The sequence below is a fragment of the Oncorhynchus gorbuscha genome, linkage group LG06 (assembly GCF_021184085.1).
Source record: "Oncorhynchus gorbuscha isolate QuinsamMale2020 ecotype Even-year linkage group LG06, OgorEven_v1.0, whole genome shotgun sequence".
NCBI lineage: Eukaryota > Metazoa > Chordata > Actinopteri > Salmoniformes > Salmonidae > Oncorhynchus > Oncorhynchus gorbuscha.
Window position 1 is genome coordinate 39,937,833 of NC_060178.1, and position 27,564 is coordinate 39,965,396.

General features: G+C 42.9%; 1 protein-coding gene and 1 long non-coding RNA gene across 7 annotated transcripts; one reads left to right on the plus strand and one right to left on the minus strand.

Moving 5' to 3' along the window:
• Positions 1-224: 224 nt before the first annotated feature.
• Positions 225-8,494, minus strand: LOC124037945 (ras-related protein Rab-35-like). Of its 6 annotated transcripts, XM_046353236.1 has the most exons (8): positions 8,046-8,493; positions 6,469-7,239; positions 6,191-6,334; positions 5,665-5,715; positions 5,384-5,507; positions 2,837-2,961; positions 1,338-1,462; positions 225-763 (listed from the first exon to the last, which is right to left on the minus strand). In XM_046353236.1, the coding sequence occupies exons 3-8, from the start codon at positions 6,249-6,251 to the stop codon at positions 614-616; spliced, it is 636 nt and encodes a 211-aa protein (XP_046209192.1). In that variant the 5' UTR covers positions 6,252-6,334; positions 6,469-7,239; positions 8,046-8,493; the 3' UTR covers positions 225-613. The 6 variants fall into 6 exon arrangements, with proteins under 6 accessions (XP_046209192.1, XP_046209193.1, XP_046209196.1 ...); XM_046353237.1 differs by having other exon boundaries at positions 6,191-7,239; positions 8,046-8,492; XM_046353240.1 differs by having other exon boundaries at positions 6,191-7,253; positions 8,046-8,492.
• Positions 8,495-24,636: 16,142 nt separating this feature from the next.
• LOC124037946 lies at positions 24,637-26,574 on the plus strand. The gene is made up of 3 exons (XR_006839281.1): positions 24,637-24,882; positions 25,405-25,485; positions 25,753-26,574. It is a non-coding gene; the product is annotated as an uncharacterized LOC124037946 (long non-coding RNA).
• The last annotated feature ends 990 nt before the right edge of the window (positions 26,575-27,564 follow it).

A 27,564-nucleotide genomic window follows, 5' to 3' on the forward strand; every position in this document is an offset into this window, starting at 1 on the left:
TTTCCCGTAAGTAGGCAAGTGCCCTAATTGTCAACATTGAAGCACTGGCACAAACTGACTTTAAGGGATGGATATACTAGACAATGTGTATCATACACACTTGGGAATCTTGTGTTAATTTACCAGACAAAAAAAAAAAAGGTAAACAAGAGTGTAATGGGGTTCAGCATTGAAATACTGAATAGGTTTTAGGAATGGTATATTGCATATAAAAAGCACACAGATTGACTTTATTGCTCACTGTTTATTTAGACGTTATATTTATCACATGACAGTCTTTTTCATTACAAATAAGACAGATGCATCACTCTAGTCACTTGAAGTCATTAGTGTATTTCCTAAATTAGGGGTTTTAATAACAGTTTGACACTTTGGGGATCCAGTTTCCTTTTTAATGATAAAATGACATTAATATACATTCATAAAAAATAACTGCTAGGGTAAAAATTCGGCACGTAACAGTGGTTCTCTGTCCTTAACCTCTTGTAATCTTGACTCAGTGCAATGTCAACATGTAATGTCCTGGCTCTTTCCACATGAGCGCAGACAGACTTTGGATGCTCAACTCTCCATTGGTCTGTCCTGTTCTTAGAAAATCTCCTCCCTTTCTCCCTCAGCAACACTTCTTCCCCCTCTTCCTCCGCTCTCTGTGTCTGTGAGAGTTGATGTCAACCGTTTCCTTCTCTCGTTCCCGCTCTCTCTCTGCACGACTCTGACTCTGCTTCTTTGTCCGAAGGACCATGTGAGTGAAAGCCATAAACATCTGAGAGAGGGAAGGAGAGGGGGAGAAAGAGGGGAGGAGCAGGAGAGGTAGAAGGCAAAGGAGCAAAACAGAGCAATGACTGTAAAATACATACACACTATGATACATACAGTTGGAGTCTTTAAAACTAGTTTTTGAACCACTCCAAATGTCTTGTTAACAAACTAGTTTTTGCAAGATGGTTAGGACGTCTACTTTGTGCATGACAAGTAATTTTCCCAACAATTGTTTACAGACAGATTATTTCACTTATAATTCACTGTATCACAATTCCAGTGGGTCAGAAGTTTACATACTGTTTAAAGGCAGAATCAACTTAGTGTATGAAAAAGTCCAGAAAATGATGTCATGGCTTCTGATAGCAGTGTACTTTTTTTTCCATAAAAAAAAGTTAAATAAACTGATAATTCCCTGTGAAAGACATCAGGTCTCAAGCTCAGCTTTCCCAAAGACATCCTGGATATTTGAGGCTTAGTTTTATTTTGACGGAGCTGACTAATTTTATTTTATTATTATTACTAGGAGGAAGTGAATGTGGTACACCCTGGGTTTGGAACATGGCTGCCTGGCTCACCTCTTCAACGTTGATATTTTCTTTGGCACTCGTCTCAAATACCCGGACGCCCACCGACTCCCCGAAATGCATTGCATCCTGAGAGTCCACCTGCTTCTTGGAGGGGTCGTCATTCTTGTTCCCCACTGAGAGAGGGCGAGAGAGAGAAGTGGGGATGAATGAAAGATGTTGTTTTGGACAGCACAGTACACTACATGACCAAAAGTATGTGGACACTTGCACGTCAAACATCTCATTACAAAATCATGCCAAATCTGCTATAACAGCCTCCACTCTTCTGGGAAGTCTTTCCACTAGATGATGGAACATTGTTGCGGGGACTTGCTTCCATTCAGCCACAATAGCATTAGTGAGGTCGGGCACTGATGTTGGGCAATTAGGCCTGGCTCGCAGTTGGTGTTCCAATTCATCCCAAAGGTGTTCTATGGGGTCGAGGTCAGGGCTCTGTGCAGGCCAATCAAGTTCTTCCACACCAATCTCGACAAACCATTTCTGTATGTACCTCGCTTTGTGCACGGGGTAATTGTCATGATGAAACAGGAAAGGGCCTACCCCAAACTGTTGCCACAAAGTTGGAAGCATAGAATCGTCTAGAATGTCATTGTATGAGGTAGCATTAAGATTTCATTTCACTGGAGCTAAGGGGCCTAGCCCAAACCATGAGAAACAGTCACAGACCATTATTCCTCCTCCACCTAACTTTACAGTTGGCACTATGTATTGGGGCAGGTAGCGTTATCCTGACATCCCCCAAACCCAGATTTGTCTGTCGGACTGCCAGATGTTGAAGCGGGATTCAGAACTCCAGAGAACGAGTTTCAACTGCTCCAGAGTCCAATGGTGGCGAGCTTTACACCACTTGGCATTGCGCATTGTGTGTGGCTGCTCGGCCATGGAAACCCATTTCATGAAGCTCCCGACAAACAGTTACTCTGCTGACGTTGTTTCCAAAGGCAATTTGGAACTCGGTAGTGAGTGTTGCAACCGAGGACAGATTATTTTTACAGGGTCCAGAACTAGGCGGTCCCATTCTGTGAGCTTGTGTGGCCTACCACTTCGCGGCTGAGCCATTGTTGCTCCTAGACGTTTCCACTTCACAATAACAGCACTTTGAGTTGACTGGGGAAGCTCTAGCAGGGCAGAAATTTGACGAACTGACTTGTTGGATAGGTGGCATCCTATGACGGTGCCACATTGAAAGTCACAGAGCACTTCAGTAAGGCCATTCTACTGGAGATTGCATGACTGTGTGCTCGATTTTATACACCTGTCAGCAACGGTGTGGCTGAAATAGCCGAATCCACTCATTTGAAAGGGTGTCCATATACTTTTGGGATATATGATGTGTGTCTATCAGTTCACAAATCAGCCATAACATTAACACATTGGACTGGAAGTCAAAAGTCATTTTTAGTGAATATCCATTCATCCAATCTACTCTATCTTGCCCATCTACTTTAATCTTCCTCCATCACATCACCTCAGCACACCAAACTCACCTAGGATCTTACAGACGTTGTCACAGTTCTGAGTGATCTCATTAAGCCACCTCTTCACGTTCACAAACGACTCTGGGTTGGTGACATCATAAACAATAATCACACCGTGGGTATTTCTGTAATACCTGGTAGGGGAACAGGGAGAAAGACTACTGTATAAAAGAGGAAATCATTACATTGTTTTCAGGGGATAGTTATTGTTGGCTGGCACTCTGCCCAGGCTGGTATCAATTAGAGGTCGACCGAATATGATTTTTCAACGACGATACCGATTATTGGAGGACCAAAAAAAGCCGATAACAATTAAATCATCAGTTTTTAAAATATATATATATTTGTAATAATGACAATTACAACAATACTGAACGAACAATGAACACGTATTTTAACTTAATACATCAAATCTATTTAATCTCAAATATAATGAAACATGCTCAATTTGGTATAAATAATGCAAAAACAGTGTTGGAGAAGAAAGTAAAAGTGCAGTATGTGCCATGTTAAAAAGCTAACGTTTGAGTTCCTTACTCAGAACATGAAAATATATGAAAGTTGGTGGTTCCTTTTAACATGAGACTTTAATATTCCAAGGTAAGAGGTTTTAGGTTGTAGTTAATATAGTATTTATAGGACTATTTCTCTATATACCATTTGTATTTCATGTACCTCTGACTATTGGATGTTCTTATAGGCACTATAGTATTGCCAAAGTAACAGTATATAGTTCTTTCAGTGAAATACGGAACCGTCCTGTATTTTATCTAACGGGTGGCATCCCTAAGTCTAAATATTCTTGTTGCATTGCACAACCTTCAATGTTATTTCATAATTACGTACAATTATGGTAAATTAGTTCGCAATGAGCCTGGCTGCCCAAACTGTTGCATATACCTTGACTCTGCGTACAATGAACGCAAAAAAAGTGACACAATTTCACCTGGTTTATATTGCCTGCTAACCTGGATTTATTTTAGCTAAATATGCAGGTTTAAAAATATATACTTCTGTGTATTGATATTAAGAAAGACATTGATGTTTATGGTTAGGTACAGTCGTCCAAAGATTGTGCCTTTTTTGCAAAAAAGGCACATTGTTAAATCATCCCCCAGCGTTGCAGAGATTATATGCAAAGCAGGACACGCTAGATAAACTAGTAATATCATTAACCATGTGTTGATAACTAGTGATTATTATTGATTGATTGTTTATTATAAGGTAAGTTTAATGCTAGCTAGCAACTTACCTCGGCTTCTACTGCATCTGCGTAACAGGCAGTCTCCTTGTGGAGTGCAACGAGAGGCAGGTGGTTATAGCGTTGGACTAGTTTACTGTAAGGTTGCAAGATTGGATCCCAAGGTGAAAAGGTGAATATCTGTCGTTCTACCCCTGAACAAGGCAGTTAACCCACCGTTCCTAGGCCGTCATTGAAAATAAGAATGTGTTCTTAACTGACTTGCCTAGTTAAATAAAAGGTATAAATATCTATTTTTTAAATCTGCAAATTCGGCGCCCCAAAAATACAGATTTCCGATTGTTATGAAAACTTGAAATCGGCCCTAATTAACCGGCCATTCCGATTAGTCGGTCGACCTCTAATCTGCACGCACAGTGAGGAGAAGACTTGGAGGATGGCCTGGTGTCAAGAAGGGCAGCAAAGAAGCCACTTCTCTCCAGGAAAAACGTCAGGGACAGACTGATATTCTGCCAAATTACAGGGATAGGACTGCGGAGGACTGGGGTAAAGTCATTTTCTGTGATGAATCCCCTTTCCGATTGTTTGGGGCATCCGGAAAAAAGCTTGTACGGAGAAGACCTAGTGAGCGCTACCATCAGTCCTGTGTCATGCCAACAATAAAGCATCCGGAGACCATTCATGTGTGGGGTTGCTTCTCGGCCAAGGGAGTGGGCTCACTCACAATTTTGCCTAAGAACACAGCCATGAATAAAGAATGGTACCAACACATCCTTCGAGAGCAACTTCTCCCAGCCATCCAGGAACAGTTTGGTGACGAACAATGCCTTTTCCAGCATGATGGAGCACCTTTCCAGAATGCAAAAGTGATAACTAAGTGGCTCAGGGAACAAAACGTCGATATTTTGGGTCCATGGCCAGGAAACTCCCCAGACCTTAATCCCATTGAGAACTTGTGGTCAATCCTCAAGAGGCAGGTGGACAAACAAAACCCCACAAATTCTGACAAACTCCAAGCAGCGATTATGCAAGAATGGGCTGCTATCAGTCAGGATGTGGCCCAGAAGTTAATTGACAGCATACCAGGGCAGATTGCAGAAGTCTTGAAAAAGAAGGGTCAACACTGCAAATATTGACTCTTTGCATCAACTTCATGCAATTGTCAATAAAAGCTTTTGACACTTACAAAATGCTTGTAATTATACTTCAGTACTCCATAGTAAACATTGACAAAAATAGACAACGAAGCAGCAAACTTTGTGGAAATTGATATTTGTGTCATTCTCAAAACTTTTGCCCACGACTGTATAGCTTCTATATGTGTAGATAGATCATTGATATAGATGATAGATTACGTTGAAGTGATGGTCCTGAAGCGTTCCTGGCCCGCCGTGTCCCAGATCTGCAGTTTGACTCGCTCCCCGTCTATGTCTACCGTACGGATCTTAAAGTCCACACCAATTGTAGTGATGTAGCTGCCTGCAGGCCAAAGCAGAGAGGTTAGAGAAACACACACCACATGCTATGCACACAGTCACAATCTTGAAGAAAATATAGAAAACACAGTTCCTAACCACTCACACATTCACATTGTTTAATAGTATATACACTGACCAGATAGAGAACAGCAACTCACCAGAGAAGGAGTTATCCGCAAATCGTAGTAGTAGACTGCTTTTCCCTACATCTTGAGCAGAGAGGTTAGACCGGTATGAGAGGTTAGGTGATTAGGCCTTTCTTCATTCACTTCTGAGTACACAGTATCAGGCTACTTATTGTCCTATTACAAGTAGCCAACATACAGCAAGCCATATCACTACATCATGGGTAAATGTTTTAAAATCTATCATATTGTCTGAAGAGTTGGCGACAAATAAGTCTACTTCGTCAATCATCAGAGCTGTAAGCTTGGTGAGTAAGTGAGGCATGTTCATCATAATCACCCAATGATTAAGCAGACTGACTGATATTTTCTGTGTTACTAAGGAGATTAAACAGTAACCTAATCATTAAATCACAACTCACAAAATATGACCTGCCCGCTAAACATCCGTGTCACAGCACAGCTACACTTGAATTACACTACTATTTTAACACAGACAGAGTAAGCACTAAGGGACCACATGAACTTTGTATGAAGATGGAAGTTAAGATGCACTGACTGGAGTCTCCAATGATGAGCAGTTTGAAGAGATGGTTGTAGTCCTTTCCCGGGCCCGCCATTTCTGCAGACAGTGCTGTTGGTTTCAGTAATCCTCTCCCAATAAATGCCGTTCCACAGGAACAGTTTCCAGTCTTCCCAAATGCTACCAGTTCAGAATGGAAGATGTACAGCAAACATCCTCAAAACACTTCCATTGCAATTTCATTTCCTGCTGATTTCCCAGATCAGTTCCAATATTACAAACTAGTTCTGTTACCTCCAAAGTGCAATAATTACCAGTTAAATCAAGCGCATTTCCAGTTTAGTACATGGCATTCCGTTGTCGTGCTAAGGCCTCGGTTAGTTCTGGGTTTCACCTCAGTTCCAGTTCCTCCCACTAACTCCAGTAGGGGATTCCTAGTTCATTGCAGCACCATATTCCGACTCGCAGGTTCACCTATGTTTTCTTTCTACCAGTCCAGTGCAGAAATGTGTTTTTCCCCCTTAGTTGGGCTGTAGTGACAGATGTTGAAGGACTTCTGACACTTTAAACTCTACACAAGGGCAAAGAGACTATCCTCGTCAAATTGCGGTCTGGCAGAGTCAGTCACTTCCTCCATGAGCGTCTGAAAGTGCTCATAGTTGTTAGTCTGTGTCCAAGGTAGATGGATTGTTGTTGCTTGATTAGCTAATACTTAGATATTCCAGTGGGTAGCATACGGATGTAAGAATTCACGTCACTGCTCTTCTCAGTTACCACTCTTGCTTATTCCACAGTCTTGCTGTCATCTCTGTGTCAAGTTATCACACACCTCTTACAAGAAACAAAATAACAGGCAGAGGGGCCTGAAGGGCTGGACAAGCAGAGACTGAAAGCAAAAATCTGAGAGGGTGAAGTACTTCCTCTTTCAATCTACAGTCCATGCAACATTTTCATCCATTGAACTGCTTCGGTCTCAATCCCTTGGTTACACTTCCTCTCTGAGCTATGGGAAAATAAATGTTGGGCACATTCACAGTATTTGGTTTGTTTCAGGCTTTCCTCAGCTCCCTTGTTTGGCCCATACCCTGAAAAAGAACATCTGTATGGCAAATTTATCAATGACAATATACAGGGACAGAGTGATGAGACAACCTGTAGTCTGTCAATTCCCTGTAACCACATGCCAACCCAGTCCCTGTATGCACCCTCCCTTCCCTGTTCACTAACACAGCTGTGTCTCTAACTAACGTTTCCAACCGTTTTCCCTCTCTCCACACATTAAAAATAGACCTATATGAACCACACCTATATGAAACAGCCTGCATATATGGTTGAAGGCGTAATGGATTGGGAAGAGGTTAAAACAAAATGTTTGGGGAAAGGTTATACGGTTAATAAATAGTAGAAAGTGTGTATCATAGAAACATACTTTTTCTTTGATATTCACTAAGTGACCAAAGTATTTTTAGGGACAGCAAAAGAATCCCTCATGTCTGTCCGCGTCGCCGATTTTAGGGCGAAAGAATGGCAAGAACTGAGGACAGTTTTCCCCATAATAAACACATTTTTTTTAAAGAGTACATGGGGCGAAAGTTAGTTCTTGAAAATAAATCCTGACACATTCGTACAAAGTTTTCTATTTTCTATGGCTTCTTCATCGTGATTATCAATGAAAACATTACTGAAAACTCTGGGAAAGTGTCCCTCCCTAGTCCCCTACCCAAACCCACAATCGTCTGCTGTCTGAGGAAAAACAAGCTGGCTAGGTCGCAACAATAACACACTTCGTAAATTAGCTACAATCGCAAACTACTCAACAACAGTTGATGACAAACCACAATGTTTGATTTAATTTAAACCATCGACATGTGGGTTTAACACACTTACCTACCATGTAACCAGAGGACATTATCAACCGCTAGGATCAGCAGTGACTGCCTGAGCTGAGGCTAGATTCGTTTGTATCCGGGATCTTTGGGAATTGCTATTTGCTAGCCGCTCACCCACAGACGAAGTTAAACATTACTTTGTCATAAAAATGTAATGAGCGCAAAACACAACTCGGCTAGATAACGGTATAGGAATAATTGTTCGAGAGTAGCTAAGTTTCTATGCGCATTACAAACGCGTCGTGCTACAAAATGATCAATAGCGATGACTTGTGCAGATCAGTCGGAAGGAGAAATACGAGGATCTGTTGACCGTTCCGGGGGGGATGACTCAGGAAAGGTCGGAGCCTTAGACTAGTCAACGGCCCGACGTCTTCAGGCCACACATGAGTGTTGTTGAGTCACTCACATCCAAATCATGCGCTTCTCCCTCCTCTCTGTTCATCCCATCTTGCTCAGTGTGCTTTATCTTGTCTCATCAATACATACAAAAAATAGGTCTGTTTGTACTATACTTGTTTAATGTGGTTATAGTAGCAGGCTGGGTTACTTACACGATCTCTACAAATATGAAATATAAACACTGGGGAGGGAAACCAATATTCTAGAAATCTAAATGGAATAATCCAAGGCTTTATGTAGACAAGATATAGAGATTTTTCAAACAATGTATTCCTTCAGAGCATAAGGCCGAGGTTAATTTTTCATCAAGACTGATGCACAGATATGGAAAAGTGATCAAAATGTTTTATCATAAAACACATCGGGAGGAATCCTGGAATGGAAGTCCTTTGGACAAGAGAGGCATGAGTTATGAACACAATAGTATAGTACAATTAATCAAGGAATAGCACATTATGAGCTCAAATCGGGTTATGTGTGTGGCCTCAGAAAGACAGCTAGAAGGTTCTGTGTGACAGGTTGGTGAATATGTCCATCTGGTGACTGCTTCCACCTACTGTCAGCACCTGGAAAAGCAAAGACATCACAACCACTTCCTTCATACACCAAAAACCACCACAGTCCCTGCTCAACAAAACTAAACCATATCAACACTGAGACCATAACAAAACTGAAACCATATCTAAACTGAATATCAATAATATCATAAAGGCTGTATCACATCCGGCCGGGATTAGGAGTCCCATAGGGCGGCGATTGGCCCAGCGTCGTCCGGGTTTGGCCAGGGTAGGGTGTCATTGTAAATAAGAATTTGTTCTTAACTGACTTGACTAATTAAATAAAGGTTTAATACAACAACAAAAATATATACTGAAGCTTTGATGTGGACAAAAATGTAATCATTAGTAATGCTCTTATCCACAGCGACTTACAGTAGTGAGTGCATAATTACTTAACTTTTTTTTCCGTACTGGTACCCCATGAGAATCGAACCTACAACCATGGCGTTGCAAGCGACATGCTCTACCAACTGAGGCACACAAGACTTATGAACAAGAACAGGAAGAAAACAAGCGGGACGAGCGAAGAAGGAAATTTAACCTGAGGGGTTGGATGAGTAATGTGTTGAGTGTTCAGATGGTCTGTCTAATGACAGTGCTGTTGAGGTTCAGTGCCAGCGTGTTGAGGGGGTGGGGGGTGCAGGGGATCTGAGCCTTTACCTCTCCCCCGAGGAGACAATGGGACACACACTGGCCCTCACCCACCGACAAGATCAACAGACGGGGGAGAGGTCACACACACAGTTAGAGAAAGACAAACACAAACTTTATTTCTCCCTTCCCACACACAGTCTGACCCACACACACGTCTCACCATGTCCTGGTAAAAGTTGGCTTCTTGCTGGCATCCTTAGAGAGAGAAGATGGAGGTGGGTGACATGGAGCTAACTGCATTGCAAAAAACATTTCAGGCATCTCGACTTTTCATCCTGAAGGACTAAAAGATAACCTTTGCGACTGTTCTAATGTATCGCCATGGCAACCACACTGATAACAACATAAGTGCCGCATTTCAGACTGAGATACTGAACAAGTCAGGACAATTTCTAGAAAGACAGGGCTCATCCTATGGGGGAAGGGACCGTTGACTTATGGGAAAAAACTAAATTGCAAGGGCTACCCTTCCTCACCATCCAATCAGAGTCGGTCATCAGGCAGCTGATCCACTTGCCATATTGAGGGCGGGCACATTCCTAGAAAGAGAGGGAGTGAGAGAAGAGAGAAAGAGTAGAAGCATTATGATTGTTTGAATTATGATGTGTATTTTGTTACGAAATCTGCAGAAAGTAGGGGCGGACTATGTATTTTCATAAATAACAGCTGGTGCACAACATCTAAGGAGGTCTCGAGCTATTGCTCGCCCGAGGTAGAGTATCTAATGATAAACTGTAGACCACACTACCTACCTAGAGAGTTTTCATATGTATTATTCATAGCTGTTTACATACCACCACAGTCAGAGGCTGGCACTAAGATAGCATTGAATGAGCTGTATTCCGCCATAAGCAAACAGGAAAACGCTCACCCAGAGGCGGCGCTCCTAGTAGCCGGGGAATTTTACTCAGGGCAACTTAAATCCGTTTTACCAAATTTCTATCAGCATGTTAAATGTGTAACCAGAGGAAAGAAAACTCTGGACCACGTTTACTCCATACACAGAGATGCATACAAAGCTCTCCCTCGCCCTCCATTTGTCAAATCTGACCATAATTCGATCCTCCTAATTCCTGCTTACAAGCAAAAATAAAAGCAGGAAGCACAAGTGACTAGATCAATAAGAAAGTGGTCCGATGAAGCAGATGCTAAGCTACAGGACTGTTTTACTAGCACAGACTGGAATATGTTCCAAGATTCCTCCGATGGCATTGAGGAAAACACCACATCATCCATTGGCTTCATCAATAAGTGCATCGATGACGTCGTCCCCGCAGTGACTGAATGTACATACCCCAACCAGAAGCCATTGATTATAGGCAACATCCCCACTGAGCTAAAGGCTAGAGCTGCCATCTTCAAGGAGCGGGACTCTAACCCGGAAGCTTATAGGAAATCCCGCTATGCACTCCAACAAACCGGCTATGCTCCCCCTTACAAAGGGAAGCATAGCCGAGAGCTGCCCAGTGACACGAGCCTACCAGACGACCTAAACTACTTCTATGCTCGCTTCGAGGCAAATAACATTGAAACATGCATGAGAGCACCAGCTGTTCTGGAAGACTGATCACGCTCTCTGCAGCTGATGTGAGTAAGACCTTTAAATAGGTCAACATTCACAAGGCTGCAGGGCCAGATGGATTACCAGGACGTGTACTGCGAGCATGCGCTGACCAACTGGCAAGTGTCTTCACTGACATTTTCAACCTCTCCCTGTCCAAGTCTGTAATACCAACATGTTTAAGCAGACCACGAAAGTGCCTGTGCCCAAGAACACTAAGGTAACCTGCCTAAACAACTACCGTAGCACTAACATCTGTAGCCATAAAGTGCTTTGAAAGGCTGGTCATGGATCACATCAACACCGTTAGCCCAGAAACCCTAGACCCAATCCAATTTGCATACCACCCCAACAGATCCACAGATGATGCAATCTCTATTGCACGCAACACTGCCCTTTCCCACCTAAAGGAACACCTATGTGAGAATGCTATTAATTGACTACAGCTCAGCGTTCAACACCATAGTGCCCTCAAAGCTCATCAATAAGCTCATCAATAAGCTACCCTGGGACTAAACACCTCCCTCTGCAACTGGATCCTGGACTTCCTGACGGGCCGCCCCCAGGTGGTAAGGGTAGGTAATAACACATCCACCACGCTGATCCTCAACACAGGGGCCCCTCAGGGGTGCGTGCTTAGTCCCCTCCTGCACTCCCTGTTCACTCATCACTGCACGGCCAGGCACGGCTCCGACACCATCATTAAGTTCGCCGATGACACCGATGGTCACCAACAACGAGACAGCCTATAGGGAGGAGGTCAGAGACCTGGCTGTGTGGTGCCAGGACAACAACCTCTCCCTCAACATGATCAAGACAAACGAGAGGATTGTGGACTACAGGAAAAAGAGGACAGAGCAGGCCTCCATTCTCATCGACGAGGCTGCAGTGGAGCAGGTTCAGAGCTTCAAGTTCCTTAGTGTCCACATCAACAACAAACTATCATGGTCCAAACATACTAAGTTGTGAAGAGGGCACAACAAAGCCTATTCGGGGAATAGGAGACTGAAAAGATTTGGCATGGGTCCTCAGATTCTCAAAAGGTTCTACAGCTGCACCATTGAGTGCATCCTGACTGGTTGCATCACTGCATGGTATGGCAATTGCTCGGCCTCCGACTGCAAGGCACTACAGAGAGTAGTGCGAACGGTCCAGTACATCACCGGGGCCAAGCTTCCTGCCATCCACGACCTCTATAGCAGGCGGTGTCAGAGAAAGGCCCTAAAAATTGTCAAAGACTCCTGAACATCTAATCAAATGGCTACCCAGACTATTTGCATTGTCCCCCCCCTCTTTTACACAGCTGCTACTCTCTGTTGTTATCATCTATGCATAGTCACTTAAATAACTTAAATAACTCTACCTACATGTACATATTACCTCAACTAACCCATGCCTCCTGCACATTGACTCTGCACCGGTACCCACCCTGTACATAGGTCTCGCTATTGTTATTTTACTGCTGCTCTTTAAATACTTGTTACTTTTATTTCTTATTCTTATCTGTATTTTGTTTTAAACTCAATTGTTGGTTAGGGGCTCGTAAGTAAGCATTTCACGGTATGGTCTACACATTTTGTATTTGGCGCATGTGACTAATACAATTTGATTTGACAGGGATGTCAAACATTCAGCCCGCTGCACAGGCCCTATGCACAGGCCCTATGCAGGTTCTAGTGTAGACCGCCTTTCAGGTTAAATTATGTTAAGGAGTGTTTTGTCAACACAAAATGATTAAACTAGTGAGAAATCTGTGATAGTTGAAAAAAATACTTTTGGTTGCTTGATTTACTATCATCCTAAATTAAGATAATTATTTTGCCATATCTAATTAAAATGTATATTACCCAACTATACAAGCTAATGTTTTGACCACATCGAATTGGGGGGATTACATATTGTTTTACCTCAGGTTGGTGACGTTAGTATAAAAGTTTATAGTCAATTAAGTAACTTAATAAGTAACTTAATACTCAACACTAGAAATAGCAGAATTATAAAGCTGTTTGATCAACACTGACAAGTACAAAACTGCTTTGTCAAAGTCAGAATTTCTTATTTCAAGCATCTTATCCTTTTCATCTCTTGACATATTAAGAACAGATAATGACCAAATGGAACTGTTTTATTGTCAATCTTACACACAGCAATCGTGTAGACAAAATACAGTACTGGGGAACACACTATGAGGCATTTGAACTGTTGTACAATTCTATTACATCGCCAAGATGGTATTTGACTTGTACATACGTTTGGCTCTTGTTGCTAACTGTGTAATAAGACGTAAAAATCAACCAGATTTTCAGCATCCACTAACTCAGTGGCCTGTGCACAGTGTGGGACCTCAACTTGATAAGCCATGACGTTTCTATCAAAGCATATAGTTTGAAATGGTTGATATTCCAAACAATAAAGCCTAGAATCAAGAAGAAATATATGTTTTTGACCAGTCCAAATTCTGGCATATTACCATTCAGTACATTGGCAAAGATCATGGATTTCTGAGTTATGTATTTATTAGAATTTATTACAAGCCATTTGCCTGATACAGCATGGTTTACTTCATTGAAACCTAGGAAGTCCCTCAATTTTCCACGTAAATATTGTAGATCTTTAACCTCTGATACAGGTCCCATCTCCCTTTCATTCTCCAATGTCTTTTTAGTATATACATCCTCATTGCAGAGTGACTGCATGCCCTCAAAAGAACACTCACAGTGTCTGCAATTACTGTAGGCAAAGCCCACACCCTCTTTGAACCCTGTTGTGCCAGGGTGTCTCCACAGAGAAACCATGGCACCATATATAATTTTCTCTCCGTTAATAGTTAGCATTTTAACCCCACTGTACAATGCATCCATGTCTTCCTTGATTCTATTCAATATTACATCTACACCAGATTGACAGAGGTCTGCTGATCTAGCCATGGCAAGTAGCCTGATAGCAGCCAGTTTAGACCTGTATTTTGGATTTATATTTCCTAGGGTGTAGTACACAATTAACTTGTTTTTTGATGCAAAGGACCTAGTGGATTACAGATTTCTATTTCATCCGTGTACAGAACAATCTGAAATGCCTTTGGGATGTGATTTTAGAAGAGCACCATCAACCATGTCATGAAAAAACTTTTCCTGCACATTTTGGGGTCCCTTTTTAACCATAGACAAAATCCTTGGGTGTGATAAGAACTGTTCTAGACTTTTGACTAATGGTACATAATAAAATAATTTATCTTTGATGAAAATGTCTTTTGATCCTCCACATTTCATCCTGCATATGGTTCGAGCAATTGGAATTTCCTCTGTGTCCAAACAGCTTCTTAATACCACTGTCCTGTCTAAATGTTGTTGCAACGCCAGCAAAAGGGTCAATGAAATTGTCAAATATATCCATTGCATCTTTTTCAAGTTGACCTGATGTGCTTCCTGAATGCTTCTTTAGCACTGCTTCCATCTGCTTCCTGAGGTTGTCCAATAGTGGTGATTGATACTGCTGCACCCCAGCAACAATGTCATTCACACCTTTCTCAAAATGGGAGAGAGAGAGAGAGAGAGAGAGAGAGAGAGAGAGAGAGCAGAGTCTGCTGCTCGCCATGAGAACCTGAGGTTTCCGAGGACAGTTCCAGAGTCTCGTCTCGTGCCACCTGTTACTTCCTGAGAGAGAGAGAGAGAGAGAGAGAGAGAGAGAGAGAGAGAGAGGGAGAGATTGAACGTATTCCAGAACTTTAAAGAGAGATGATTCGAGTTCAGTTTTTGGTGGGGAGAGAGAGAGAGGATTATTCCATTGAGTTTCGCAGAGAGTGGAGAGAGGGACTCCACGAGAGAGAGTTCTCTCCCGGGAGAGAGTGGACTCTTTGATTGCTGGGGATGTCATCAATCATGGAGGTTGGAACACACCATGTATACACACCATCATGTAGGCAATATTAACCAGGTGAAATTGTGTCAGGGTATACGCCACAGTTTGGGCAGCCTGGCTCATTGCGAACTAATTTGCCAGAATTGTACGTAATTATGACATAACATTGAAGGTTGTGCAATACAACAATAATATTTAGACTTAGGGATGCCACCCGTTAGATAAAATACCGAACAATTCCGTATTTCACTGAAATAATCAACTTTTTGTTTTCGAGATGATAGTATCATGCCCTGACCTTAGTTATAATTGGTCTATTCTCGTGAAGCAGGATCTCAGTCGGTCCCGAGCCAACTCCCTTCCTCCTCACCGGTCGTATGATTGTAGTATTGATCTCCTTCCGGGGACCACTCCTCCTCGATTTGTATTCTTTATTATTTTGGTTAGGTCAGGGTGTGACAGGGTGGTATGTGCGTTTTTCCTTGTCTAGGGTTTTTTGTATATCTATGGGGTTTTGGTATTGTCTTGGTAAATGTAGGTCTATGGTGGCCTGAATTTAGTTCTCAATCAGAGACGGCTGTTTATCGTTGTCTCTGATTGGGGATCCTATTTAGGTTGCCATTTTCCATTTTGGTTTGGTGGGTTATTGTCAGCACTCGTTATTATTAGAGTCACGTTCGTTTTGTTAGTGGTATTCGTAAATAAAGAAGAATGTATTCAAATCACACTGCGCCATGGTCTCATCGTTACGACGAACGTGACAGAGTTTCCGGATTCGACCATATTAATCACCAAAGGCTTGTATTTCTGTGTGTTATGTTATAATTAAGTCTATGATTTGATAGAGCAGTCTGACTGAGCGATGGTATGCAGCTGGCTCGTAAGCATTCATTCAAACAGCACTTTTGTGTGTTTTGCCACAGACCGCTCCCATTCCTTCTCGCTCATTGCCTTAGACTTCATTACCGGTCTGCCTTTGTCTGCGGGGAAGACTGTGATTCTGACGGTCGCAAGCACAGCTCTGTTTATGACTTCAAGCCTATCAGCATAATGGCTGGTGTAACCGATGTGAAATGGCTAGCTAGTTAGTGGGGTGCACGCTATTAGTGTTTCAAATGTCACTCGCTCTGAGACTTGGAGTAGTTATTCCCCTAGGGCTGTGGCATTTCTGGAGCGATGGGTAACGCTGCTTCGAGTGTGGCTGTTGTCGATGTGTTGCTGGTTCGAGCCCAGGTAGGGACGAGGAGTGGGACGGAAGCTATACTTGTTATGCAGGTGAAGTGAGGACCCAAAAGCGACTTAACAGAAACAGAGTTTATTCAAGTCCACAACAGAAAACGACAAATCCCGAATCCATAACAGAAATCCTCTCATCTGTAGAGGGGAAGGACAGGAGAATGAGGAACAGCTGGGAGCAGGAACGGAACGATAGAGAGAGAGAGAGAGAGAGAGAGAGGGAGGGGGAGAGAGAGGGATAGAGAGAGGGAAAGAACCTAATTGTATACACCATCATGTAGGCAATATTAACAAGACCAGCAGGGGGAAACTAATAGAAGAGGAAGCACAGGGACAAGACATGACAATCTATGACAAAACATGACAGTACCCCCCCACTCACCGAGCGCTTCCTGGCGCACTCGAGGAGGAACCCTGGCGGCAACGGAGGAAATCATCAATCAACAAATGGTCCAGCACGTCCCGAGATGGGACCCAACTCCTCTCCTCAGGACCGTACCCCTCCCAATCCACTAAGTACTGGTGACCACGTCCCCGAGAACGCATGTCCATGATCTTCCGTACCCTGTAAATAGGTGCGCCCTCGACAAGGACGGGGGGAGACGAACGGGGGCGCGAAGAAAAGGCTTGACACAGGAGACATGGAAGACTGGGTGGACGCGACGAAGATGTCGCGGAAGAAGAAGTCGCACTGCGACAGGATTAACGACCTGAGAAATACGGAACGGACCAATGAACCGCGGAGTCAACTTGCGAGAAGCTGTCGTAAGGGGAAGGTTACGAGTGGAAAGCCACACTCTCTGACCGCGAAAATACCTAGGACTCTTAATCCTACGTTTATTGGCGGCTCTCACAGTCTGCGCCCTATAACGGCAAAGTGCAGACCTGACCCTCCTCCAGGTGCGCTCACAACGTTGGACAAAAGCCTGAGCGGAGGGAACGCTGGACTCGGCGAGCTGGGACGAGAACAGAGGAGGCTGGTACCCAAGACTACTCTGAAAAGGAGATAGCCCGGTAGCAGATGAAGGAAGAGAAGAGAGAAGAGAGAAGAGAGACTGACGGAAGCACCAATCAAACGACAGAACTCCCTCCAAAACTGTGACGTGAATTGCGGACCTCTGTCCGAAACGGCGTCTAACGGGAGGCCATGAATTCTGAACACATTCTCAATGATGATTTGTGCCGTCTCCTTAGCGGAAGGAAGCTTAGCGAGGGAAATGAAATGAGCCGCCTTAGAGAACCTATCGACAACCGTTAGAATCACAGTCTTCCCCGCTGACGAAGGCAGACCGGTAATAAAGTCTAAGGCGATGTGAGACCATGGTCGAGAAGGAATGGGAAGCGGTCTGAGACGACCGGCAGGAGGAGAGTTACCTGACTTAGTCTGCGCGCAGTCCGAACAAGCAGCCACGAAACGGCGCGTGTCACGCTCCTGAGTAGGCCACCAAAACCGCTGGCGAATAGAAGCAAGCGTACCCCGAACGCCGGGGTGGCCAGCTAACTTGGCAGAGTGAGCCCACTGAAGAACAGCCAGACGAGTAGAGACAGGAACGAAAAGAAGGTTACTAGGACAAGCGCGCAGCGACGCAGTGTGAGTGAGTGCTTGCTTTACCTGTCTCTCAATTCCCCAGACAGTCAACCCGACAACACGCCCTTCAGGGAGAATCCCCTCGGGGTCGGTAGAAGCTACAGAAGAACTGAAGAGATGGGATAAGGCATCAGGCTTGGTGTTCTTAGTACCCGGGCGATAAGAAATCACGAACTCGAAACGAGCGAAAAACAACGCCCAACGAGGTTGACGCGCATTGAGTCGTTTGGCAGAACGGATGTACTCAAGGTTCTTATGGTCAGTCCAAACGACAAAAGGAACGGTCGCCCCCTCCAACCACTGTCGCCATTCGCCTAGGGCTAAGCGGATGGCGAGCAGTTCGCGGTTACCCACATCATAGTTGCGTTCTGACGGCGACAGGCGATGAGAAAAATACACGCAAGGATGGACCTTATCGTCAGAATGGGAGCGCTGGGACAGAATGGCTCCCACGCCCACCTCTGAAGCGTCAACCTCGACAATGAATTGTTTAGTGACGTCAGGAGTAACAAGGATAGGAGCGGATGTAAAACGCCTCTTGAGGAGATCAAAAGCTCCCTGGGCGGAACCGGACCACTTAAAGCACGTCTTGACAGAAGTAAGGGCTGTGAGAGGGGCTGCCACTTGACCGAAATTACGAATGAAACGCCAATAGAAATTTGCGAAACCGAGAAAGCGCTGCAACTCGACACGTGACTTAGGGACGGGCCAATCGCTGACAGCATGGACCTTAGCGGGATCCATCTGAATGCCTTCAGCGGAAATAACAGAACCGAGAAATGTGACGGAGGAGACATGAAAGGCGCACTTCTCAGCCTTCACATAGAGACAATTCTCTAAAAGACGCTGGAGGACACGTCGAACGTGCTGAACATGAATCTGGAGTGACGGTGAAAAAATAAGGATATCGTCAAGGTAAACGAAAACAAAGATGTTCAGCATGTCTCTCAGTACGTCATTCACTAATGCCTGAAAGACAGCTGGAGCATTAGCGAGACCGAACGGCAGAACCCGGTATTCAAAATGCCCTAACGGAGTGTTAAACGCCGTTTTCCACTCGTCCCCCTCCCTGATGCGCACGAGATGGTAAGCGTTACGAAGGTCCAACTTAGTAAAGAACCTGGCTCCCTGCAGAATCTCGAAGGCTGACGACATAAGGGGAAGCGGATAACGATTCTTAACCGTTATGTCGTTCAGCCCTCGATAATCCACGCAGGGGCGCAGAGTACCGTCCTTCTTCTTAACAAAAAAACCCCCCGCTCCGGCGGGAGAGGAAGAAGGCACAACGGTACCGGCGTCGAGAGAAACAGACAGATAATCTTCGAGAGCCTTACGTTCGGGAGCCGACAGAGAGTATAGTCTACCCCGGGGGGGAGTGGTCCCCGGAAGGAGATCAATACTACAATCATACGACCGGTGAGGAGGAAGGGAGGTGGCTCTGGACCAACTGAAGACCGTGCGCAGATCATGATATTCCTCCGGCACCCCTGTCAAATCACCAGGTTCCTCCTGTGAAGAGGGGACAGAAGAAACAGGAGGAATAGCAGACATTAAACATTTCACATGACAAGAAACGTTCCAGGATAGGATAGAATTACTAGACCAATTAATAGAAGGATTATGACACACTAGCCAGGTATGACCCAAAACAACAGGTGTAAAAGGTGAATGAAAAATCAAAAAAGAAATGGTCTCACTGTGGTTACCAGATACTGTGAGGGTTAAAGGTAGTGTTTCACATATTATACTGGGGAGGGGACTATCATCCAAGGCGAACATGGGTGTGGGCTCCCCTAACTGTCTGAGAGGAATGTCATGTTTCCGAGCCCATGCTTCGTCCATAAAACAGCCCTCAGCCCCAGAGTCTATCAAGGCACTGCAGGAAGCTGCCGAACCGGTCCAGCGTAGATGGACCGACATAGTAGTACAGGATCTTGATGGAGAGACCTGAGTAGTAGCGCTCACCAGTAGCCCTCCGCTTACTGATGAGCTCTGGCCTTTTACTGGACATGAAAAGACTAAATGTCCAGCAGAACCGCAATAGAGACAGAGGCGGTTGGTGATTCTCCGTTCCCTCTCCTTAGTCGAGATGCGAATACCTCCCAGCTGCATGGGCTCAACACCTGAGCCAGTGGGAAGAGATGGTTGTGATGCGGAGAGGGGAAACACCGTTAACGCGAGCTCTCTTCCACGAGCTTGGTGACGAAGATCTACCCGTCGTTCTATGCGGATGGCGAGTTCAATCAAAGAATCCACGCTGGAAGGAACCTCCCGGGAGAGAATCTCATCCTTAACCTCAGCGTGGAGTCCCTCCAGAAAACGAGCGAGCAACGCCGGCTCGTTCCAGTCACTGGAGGCAGCAAGAGTGCGAAACTCTATAGAGTAATCCGTTATGGATCGATCACCTTGACATAGGGAAGCCAGGGCCCTGGAAGCCTCCTTCCCAAAAACTGAACGATCAAAAACCCGTATCATCTCCTCTTTAAAGTTCTGATACTCGTTAGTACACTCAGCCCTTGCCTCCCAGATAACCGTGCCCCACTCACGGGCCCGTCCAGTAAGGAGAGATATGACGTAGGCGATATGAGCTCTATCCCTAGAGTATGTGTTGGGCTGGAGAGAGAACACAATATCACACTGGCTGAGAAAGGAGCGGCATTCAGTGGGCTGCCCAGAGTAACACGGTGGGTTATTAATTCTTGGTTCCGGAAACTCAGAAGACCAGGAAGTAGCTGGTGGCTCGAGACGGAGATTGTGAAACTGTCTTGAGAGATCGGAGACCTGAGCGGCCAGGGTCTCAACGGCATGATGAGCAGCAGACAATTCCTGCTCGTGTCTGCCGAGCATCGCTCCCTGGATCTCGACGGCTGAGTTGCGAGGATCCGTAGTCGCTGGGTCCATTCTTGGTCGGATCCTTCTGTTATGCAGGTGAAGTGAGGACCCAAAAGCGACTTAACAGAAACAGAGTTTATTCAAGTCCACAACAGAAAACGACAAATCCCGAATCCATAACAGAAATCCTCTCGTCTGTAGAGGGGAAGGACAGGAGAATGAGGAACAGCTGGGAGCAGGAACTGAACGATAGAGAGAGAGAGAGAGAGAGAGGGGGGGGAGAGAGAGGGATAGAGAGAGGGAAAGAACCTAATAAGACCAGCAGGGGGAAACGAATAGAAGAGGAAGCACAGGGACAAGACATGACAATCTATGACAAAACATGACAATACTGTTACACTGGCAATACTATAGTGCCTATAAGAACATCCAATAGTCAAAGGTATATGCAATACAAATGGTATGTATAGAAATAGTCCTATAAATACTATATTAACTACAACCTAAAACCTCTTACCTTGGAATATTGAAGTCTCATGTTAAAAGGAACCACCAACTTTCATATGTTCTGAGCAAGGATCTCAAACGTTAGCTTTTTTACATGGCACATATTGCACATCTACTTCAACAACACTTTGTTTTTGCATTATTTAAACCAAATTGAACATGTTCCATTATTTATTTGAGGCTCAATGGATTTTTATTGATGTACTATATTAAGTTAATAAGTGTTCATTCAGTATTGTTGTAATTTTCAATTTAAAAAATAAAAAAATTGTCCGATTTAATCGGTGTCAGATTTTTTTGGTCCTCCAATTATCTGGTATCTGCGTTGACAAATCATAATCGGTCAACCTCTACTACACATTCACACTCTAACTGAATTGAATGGGGGACACAACTACTTTTCACTAAAGGGAAGTGAGATGCAACTTTGATCCGAAGACCTAAAATCATGCCTGACAAAATCACAACGGTATCCTAATATAGTGAGGATACAGAAGTAGCCTATTCTACAACAGTGTAACTGTATGTGCTAGTATTATATCTCATTGATCAATTCAATAATAAATGTGGATGGGTAAGCTACTTCATTCAATGATTACAGTATTGTACAAGGTAGATACAAGAGTAGTCTATAGTCTACAATAATAATGTAATTGAATGTGCTCTAGTATCATTTTTTATCGTTGATGAATACAATTGTAAATGGGGATGGGTAGGCTACGTAATTCAGTGAATACTGAATTTATTGCAATCTCTGGGAGTGTGTTAATGACGGCTGTTGAACTATGGAAATGTTGAACTAATTTCTAAATCTCTTTCTAAATCTCCTACTTTTAGTAGCCAGAGCAACCAATCAGCTGCTAAACCCACCACCCTCACTGTTCTCCCTCCACAAGTAACCACATCCTCTTCTCCTGTTCAATTACTTTGCCACAACACTAAAAATGACTGTACATATACCACTGTGTCCATCTCAGTGCAACATGATCCATCCAAGGCCTCAGCTGGATGCCTAAAATGTGATATATGTAAGCAAGATGCTATAGTGTAGTTTGTGTACATGAGGAGATGGTGATGAGAGTGAGAGCATACAGTATGAAAATAAAGACTCCTTGGGATCTAAAATGAGTGTTAGGTGCCTCTTGTGTCTCATTTTTATCCGAGGATACTACAGTCACCCCTGGTGGAGGTTCTTGGAACACTGTGATTTAAGTCTGAGCAGATGTTGACGAAAACGTTCAAATGGTGGTGGTGCTTTGTTGCGTGTTATTTTAAACAGGCTGATGTTTGAGTACAGAATGAAATGGTGTAAACTCAACAGGCTAAACTTGTTGAGCACGCTGTTTGAGAAAGGGGTTCCAACAGGGGTTCTTTGGCTGTTAATAAAGGAGAAGTCTTTTTGGTTCCATGTAGAACCCTCTGTGGAATGGAGCCCAAAAGGGTTCTACCAAGACACAGAAGGGGTTCTATCTGGAACCAAAAAGTGTTCTTCTATGGGGATAGAAGAATCCTGTTAGTGTGCAGATAGCACCTTTTTTATCTGAGTGTAGGCCTATATTGCAGTGGTGGTTCAGTGGTTTTCTGTAAAAAAATAAAAAATAATTGGTGAGTTAAGATGATCAGAAATACTATGAAACATCCCCACTTTAAGCTGAGGCATGTGTGATCACTCAACATTGACAGGACCAACAAAAAAGACATGCTCACATGCAAACAAACGATAACATGTGTCTAACTTGCACCATTGTGCAATTATTAAGACACTAGACACAAATAGCTAATCCTGGCTACCAATGTTCTAGCATTCATTTATTGAGGCAAGCAGATCAGCGATGTTAAGGTGGTACCCAAACATATGCCATGTGTATATGTGACACAAACATATGCCATGTGTATATGTGACACAAACATATGCCATGTGTATATGTGACACAAACATATGCCATGTGTATATGTGACACAAACATATGCCATGTGTATATGTGACACAAACATATGCCATGTGTATATGTGACACAAACATATGCCATGTGTATATGTGACACAAACATATGTAAGGTCATTTTATTTTGTTATTTTATGGCGCCATTTCTAGGCCTCGCTGGTATTTGCATTTAATTGATTTATATAATTACTGCCGGTAGGGGAAGCTGGGACGTCAATGGAGTGCATTTGTGAGATCTTGGGCATTTCTTCTTCATTCTTGGAGAATGACTAGTTCTGAAAACTAACGTTTCCCCCGTCTCATCAATTAACCCTATAAATTCAGGTATGTAATGTGCAAAATTGCAATATGACTCAAATGATTGATGTAACATGGTTAATTACATAGTTCATGAGTTTGATGGTGTTCAAGGAATATGTGAAAAACTAGTTGGTATTTTCCCCATTGTAAGTAATGTAGTTAGGCTAGGTTGCTAATGGTTTACTTTTTAAAATACACATTCACATGATATAACTCACATACATATATATATATATATATATATATATATACATATATACATATATATAACATATATACATATATACATATATACATATACATATATATATATATATATATATATATATATATATATATATATATATATATAAATGTGAGTTATATCATGTGAATGTGTAGATGTATGGTGACTCCACGTTTGGATGAACGTGACTGCCATGTGCAAAGACGGGTACCGGGAATGATGGAAGGACAATCTGAAGGGAATTATCTTTGCACACAAAACAGCAGTGTCCAGGCCTCCAGAGTACTCACCCTATCGCCTGCTGTATGGAGGGGACGTTTACGTAAACAATGCACGTGTATATGAAATGATTGCATATACTGTAGTATAAGAAAAGTGCGATTGACTTCGGGTTTTTCTATTGCTGTTTTTGTATAACGTACTTTGAGGTCACTGATACTCCACCTGATGTGGTGGAAGTGTTGAACCAGATCAGAACGCCTTCGAAGACCACCTTCAGGCGCGGACTTAAAAAACTTCCACATCCTTTTACCAGTTAAAAATGATTGTCCACTGTTAATTTATTTTCTGGCCTTCCAAGAGAGATATGAGTTATACATCTGTAGAAATATGAAATATTATTGCATTTCTATCAATCAAGGTGAGACTGAACATGGACAGAGTACATGAGAAAACGGAGAGCCACCGGAGGAGAATCAAGGGGACCAAGAGGTTCGACATCTGGGCAAATGACTTCGCTGGAAAGAAAGACGAGACCCGGGAAAGCTTAGTGCTTCTAGCTGGGGTCACCATCCGTTAAGGTGAATATACAAATCTCAGATAACTATTTTCATTTGCCATCTCGTGGTGTGCGGCATCGCCATGCTGTCAGCAGTACCAGGGGTTTCTCCAAATAGTCAATCTCAAGGCTAACTACTGGGTCGGGTCACGCTGAGTAACCGCCACTTCCAGTGTACGAAAGACTGATGAGAGTAAATATTAGTTCATTATAGGAGCGCTGTATCTCCGGCCACCGGTGATGTGGAGCAGAGCATGCTGGGCGATCTCTAACTGAGGAGTAGGAAGTAACGAGAGAGTACACAAGCCGTGATAAATTCCAGCCATCTCATGTGATTACCTCCAGTTAGCATTCTTTGTTTTAGCCAAGGCCAGTGGGTGTCCTTCAGAAATGTGAGTTCATGTTTCTTACAATTCATGTGTTGTGGACGCACTCCTTTGTTATGCTAATTAGCGATTTTACCGTGACTGTAAAAACTAAGTTTTTACTGTAAGCTTGCTAACCCTGTTGTTTTTGTCATCTCATTTCAGACATTTAGCATTTCAGTGTCTAGTCTTTTATGCCCTGTGGTTATATTGATGTATACTGTTTACTGATTATGTGGGTATTTGTTTTAGCAATGAGCCTTGTGGATGCATTATACATTCAAGTTGTGTGAGGATGATGGTGCTGATCAGTAGTGCTGTGTAGTTACACTCTTCTGATCATTCATTGGTGAAGTCACAGCCATGTTGTTAGCCAGCAGATAACCAATTGTAGCCATATTATTTATAGCTTATGTAATTGTAGGTTGTAATAAGCCTATAACCTGCCGTGTACTGTTGTATTTAATTTTCCCCTTTTCAGAACCACACAAACTCTTAGTTAACACAGTTGTCAAGCCATACTGTGTTGTATTTGCTCTGTTTAATCAGCGTCATTAAACAACCTCGACTGGCCTATCATCCGTGCCCTTACAAGCACCTGTGCTACGTAAAGTCCTCAACTACAACCAGGTAGGTACTGTTAAGGCGTATGACTTCAGTGGTCATGACATTTGTCTTTTCCAGGGACCATCTCTTACCTCCGTTATCAAACCCACTGACATAAAAACAAATGAGACGTTTTCTTTTCTGTCTGCCATTAACATTATTGCATTTCTAATCAAACATTTAAACAATTCAATAACTGTTTTTTTTACATGCCTGATAATCCTTTAACCTGTGTGTTTGCTTGTTTACGTGTCTCCTACCCTTTCTCTTTACTCTGCTCCTGTTCTCCAGGACCTAGGGGTTCTGCCCAACACCCAGACATGGATCCACCTGATGTCCTCCATTACCAACTGTTACGCCCCTGAAAACAGGGGAGAAATAATCACGAGACTGATACGGTGTTGTATTCTCAATTCAATTTTTAGTTCAATGAGAAAAGACCGCAATTTTCCCCAGGAATATGGGTGGAGACCAGAGCAATCGATCTCCGGCTCATAGATTAAGAGCATTTCGTAGATCACAGATGAACACTTTTAGGCACCACAAAATAAAGTAATCAATATAACGTTTACACATTACTCTCACAATTCGTACCTTTTGACAGATTTTAACTTTAACACAATTATATGAATGTTATTAATCTCTATCAACTAATACTGAATGCATCTTTTTAACCTTAGATGTTTTAAGATCCTCACATACTATGAACTTACTAATACTTTTTAATGTATAACAGGCTATGAATATTTCCTTTTAACCTGTCACACAACCACCCTCCAACTTTCCATTACATCAGCTACTGTTATTGTCATTATCTGCTAAGAAAAAGCAAGTCAACTATCATACTGGGCTCATTATGTGAGATACACAGATTAGCTTAATTAAAACACTAGCACTGCAAACACTCAGAACAAAGAGGGGAGCAGTGCCTGGACTTTGCAGTCTCCTTCTTTGAGTCTACCTTCCAAGACTGACTACCTGTTGAAAACAAGTGACAGGCAGAACCTCCCATCCACACAATACCCACCTCCTCTCTATTCCACACACCAGAATTCAGTATTTCAGTCTATGATTGCCATGTGAGTGTACAAAAAATATAAATGTACGAATAAAATATTGCCAGATTGTTTAATATAGCGGTTTCATAGAATGTTCATTATTGTCAATTCTAAGGTATCCCTTGATGGTATGCGTTAGTTACAACAATGAATAATGTTGATCATAAGACATACAATATATATGTTCAACCACAAGAGTGTACTAATGAGCTATGTTCATGTTATGAGCTAATGACATGTTCCGGCTTCATGATCTGTGATCAAAGGATATGCATAAAACTGCAACTGCACTGAAATTAATAGCCTGATTCAATGGGATTCTCCTGAATCTGTTAAACTGTTCTGTCTTTGCATATACCAATACTGACTAACTTTTTGGTATTTTGCGGTAGGCATTTAATAAACCAACCTCATTTTCTTGTGATGTTGAGGCTGAGCAAAACCTTTGATAGGCTAATAGACTGCAGAAATAATCATTGTTATAGCCTAGATCACTTAATATAATCTGGACCGTTGCTTTTCCCATGGCTAAGCAATCAGGTGGTAGCATATGCATTTTGCCCGTCTCCATTACAAGGGTTAGGCCTATATCCTCACATTTTACTTTGTATTTATTTTTTATTTAACCTTTAAGAAAGTCAGTTAAGAACAAATTCTTATTTACAATGACAGCCTACCAAAAGGCCTCCTGCGGGGATGGGGGCCTGGGATTTAAAAAAATATATAAATATAGGACAAAACACATCACAACAAGAGAACACACCACTACATAAAGAGAGACCTAAGACAACAGCATATAGCAAGGCAGCAACACATGACAACACAGCATGGTAGCAATACAACAACAACATGGTAACAGCACCAAACATTGGGCACAGTCAACAGCACAAAGGTCGAGACAATACATCACACAAAGCAGCCACAACTGTCAGTAAGAGTGTCCATGATTGAGTATTTGAATGAAGAGATTGAGATAAAACTGTCCAGTTTGAATGTTTGTTGCAGCTCGTTCCAGTCGTTAACTGCAGCGAACTGAAAAGACGAG

Bases quoted from the DNA above. Each gene is read 5' to 3' on its own strand.
- LOC124037945 (XM_046353236.1), bottom strand. From the start codon at position 6,251: ATGGCGGGCCCGGGAAAGGACTACAACCATCTCTTCAAACTGCTCATC. The intron at 1,463-2,836 runs GTGAGTTTGGTG...GCCCTCTCTCAG, and splicing joins CAACGTCTGTAAGATCCTAG to TGGGGAACAAGAATGACGAC. The intron at 764-1,337 runs GTGAGCCAGGCA...TCCCTCTCTCAG, and splicing joins AAAATATCAACGTTGAAGAG to ATGTTTATGGCTTTCACTCA.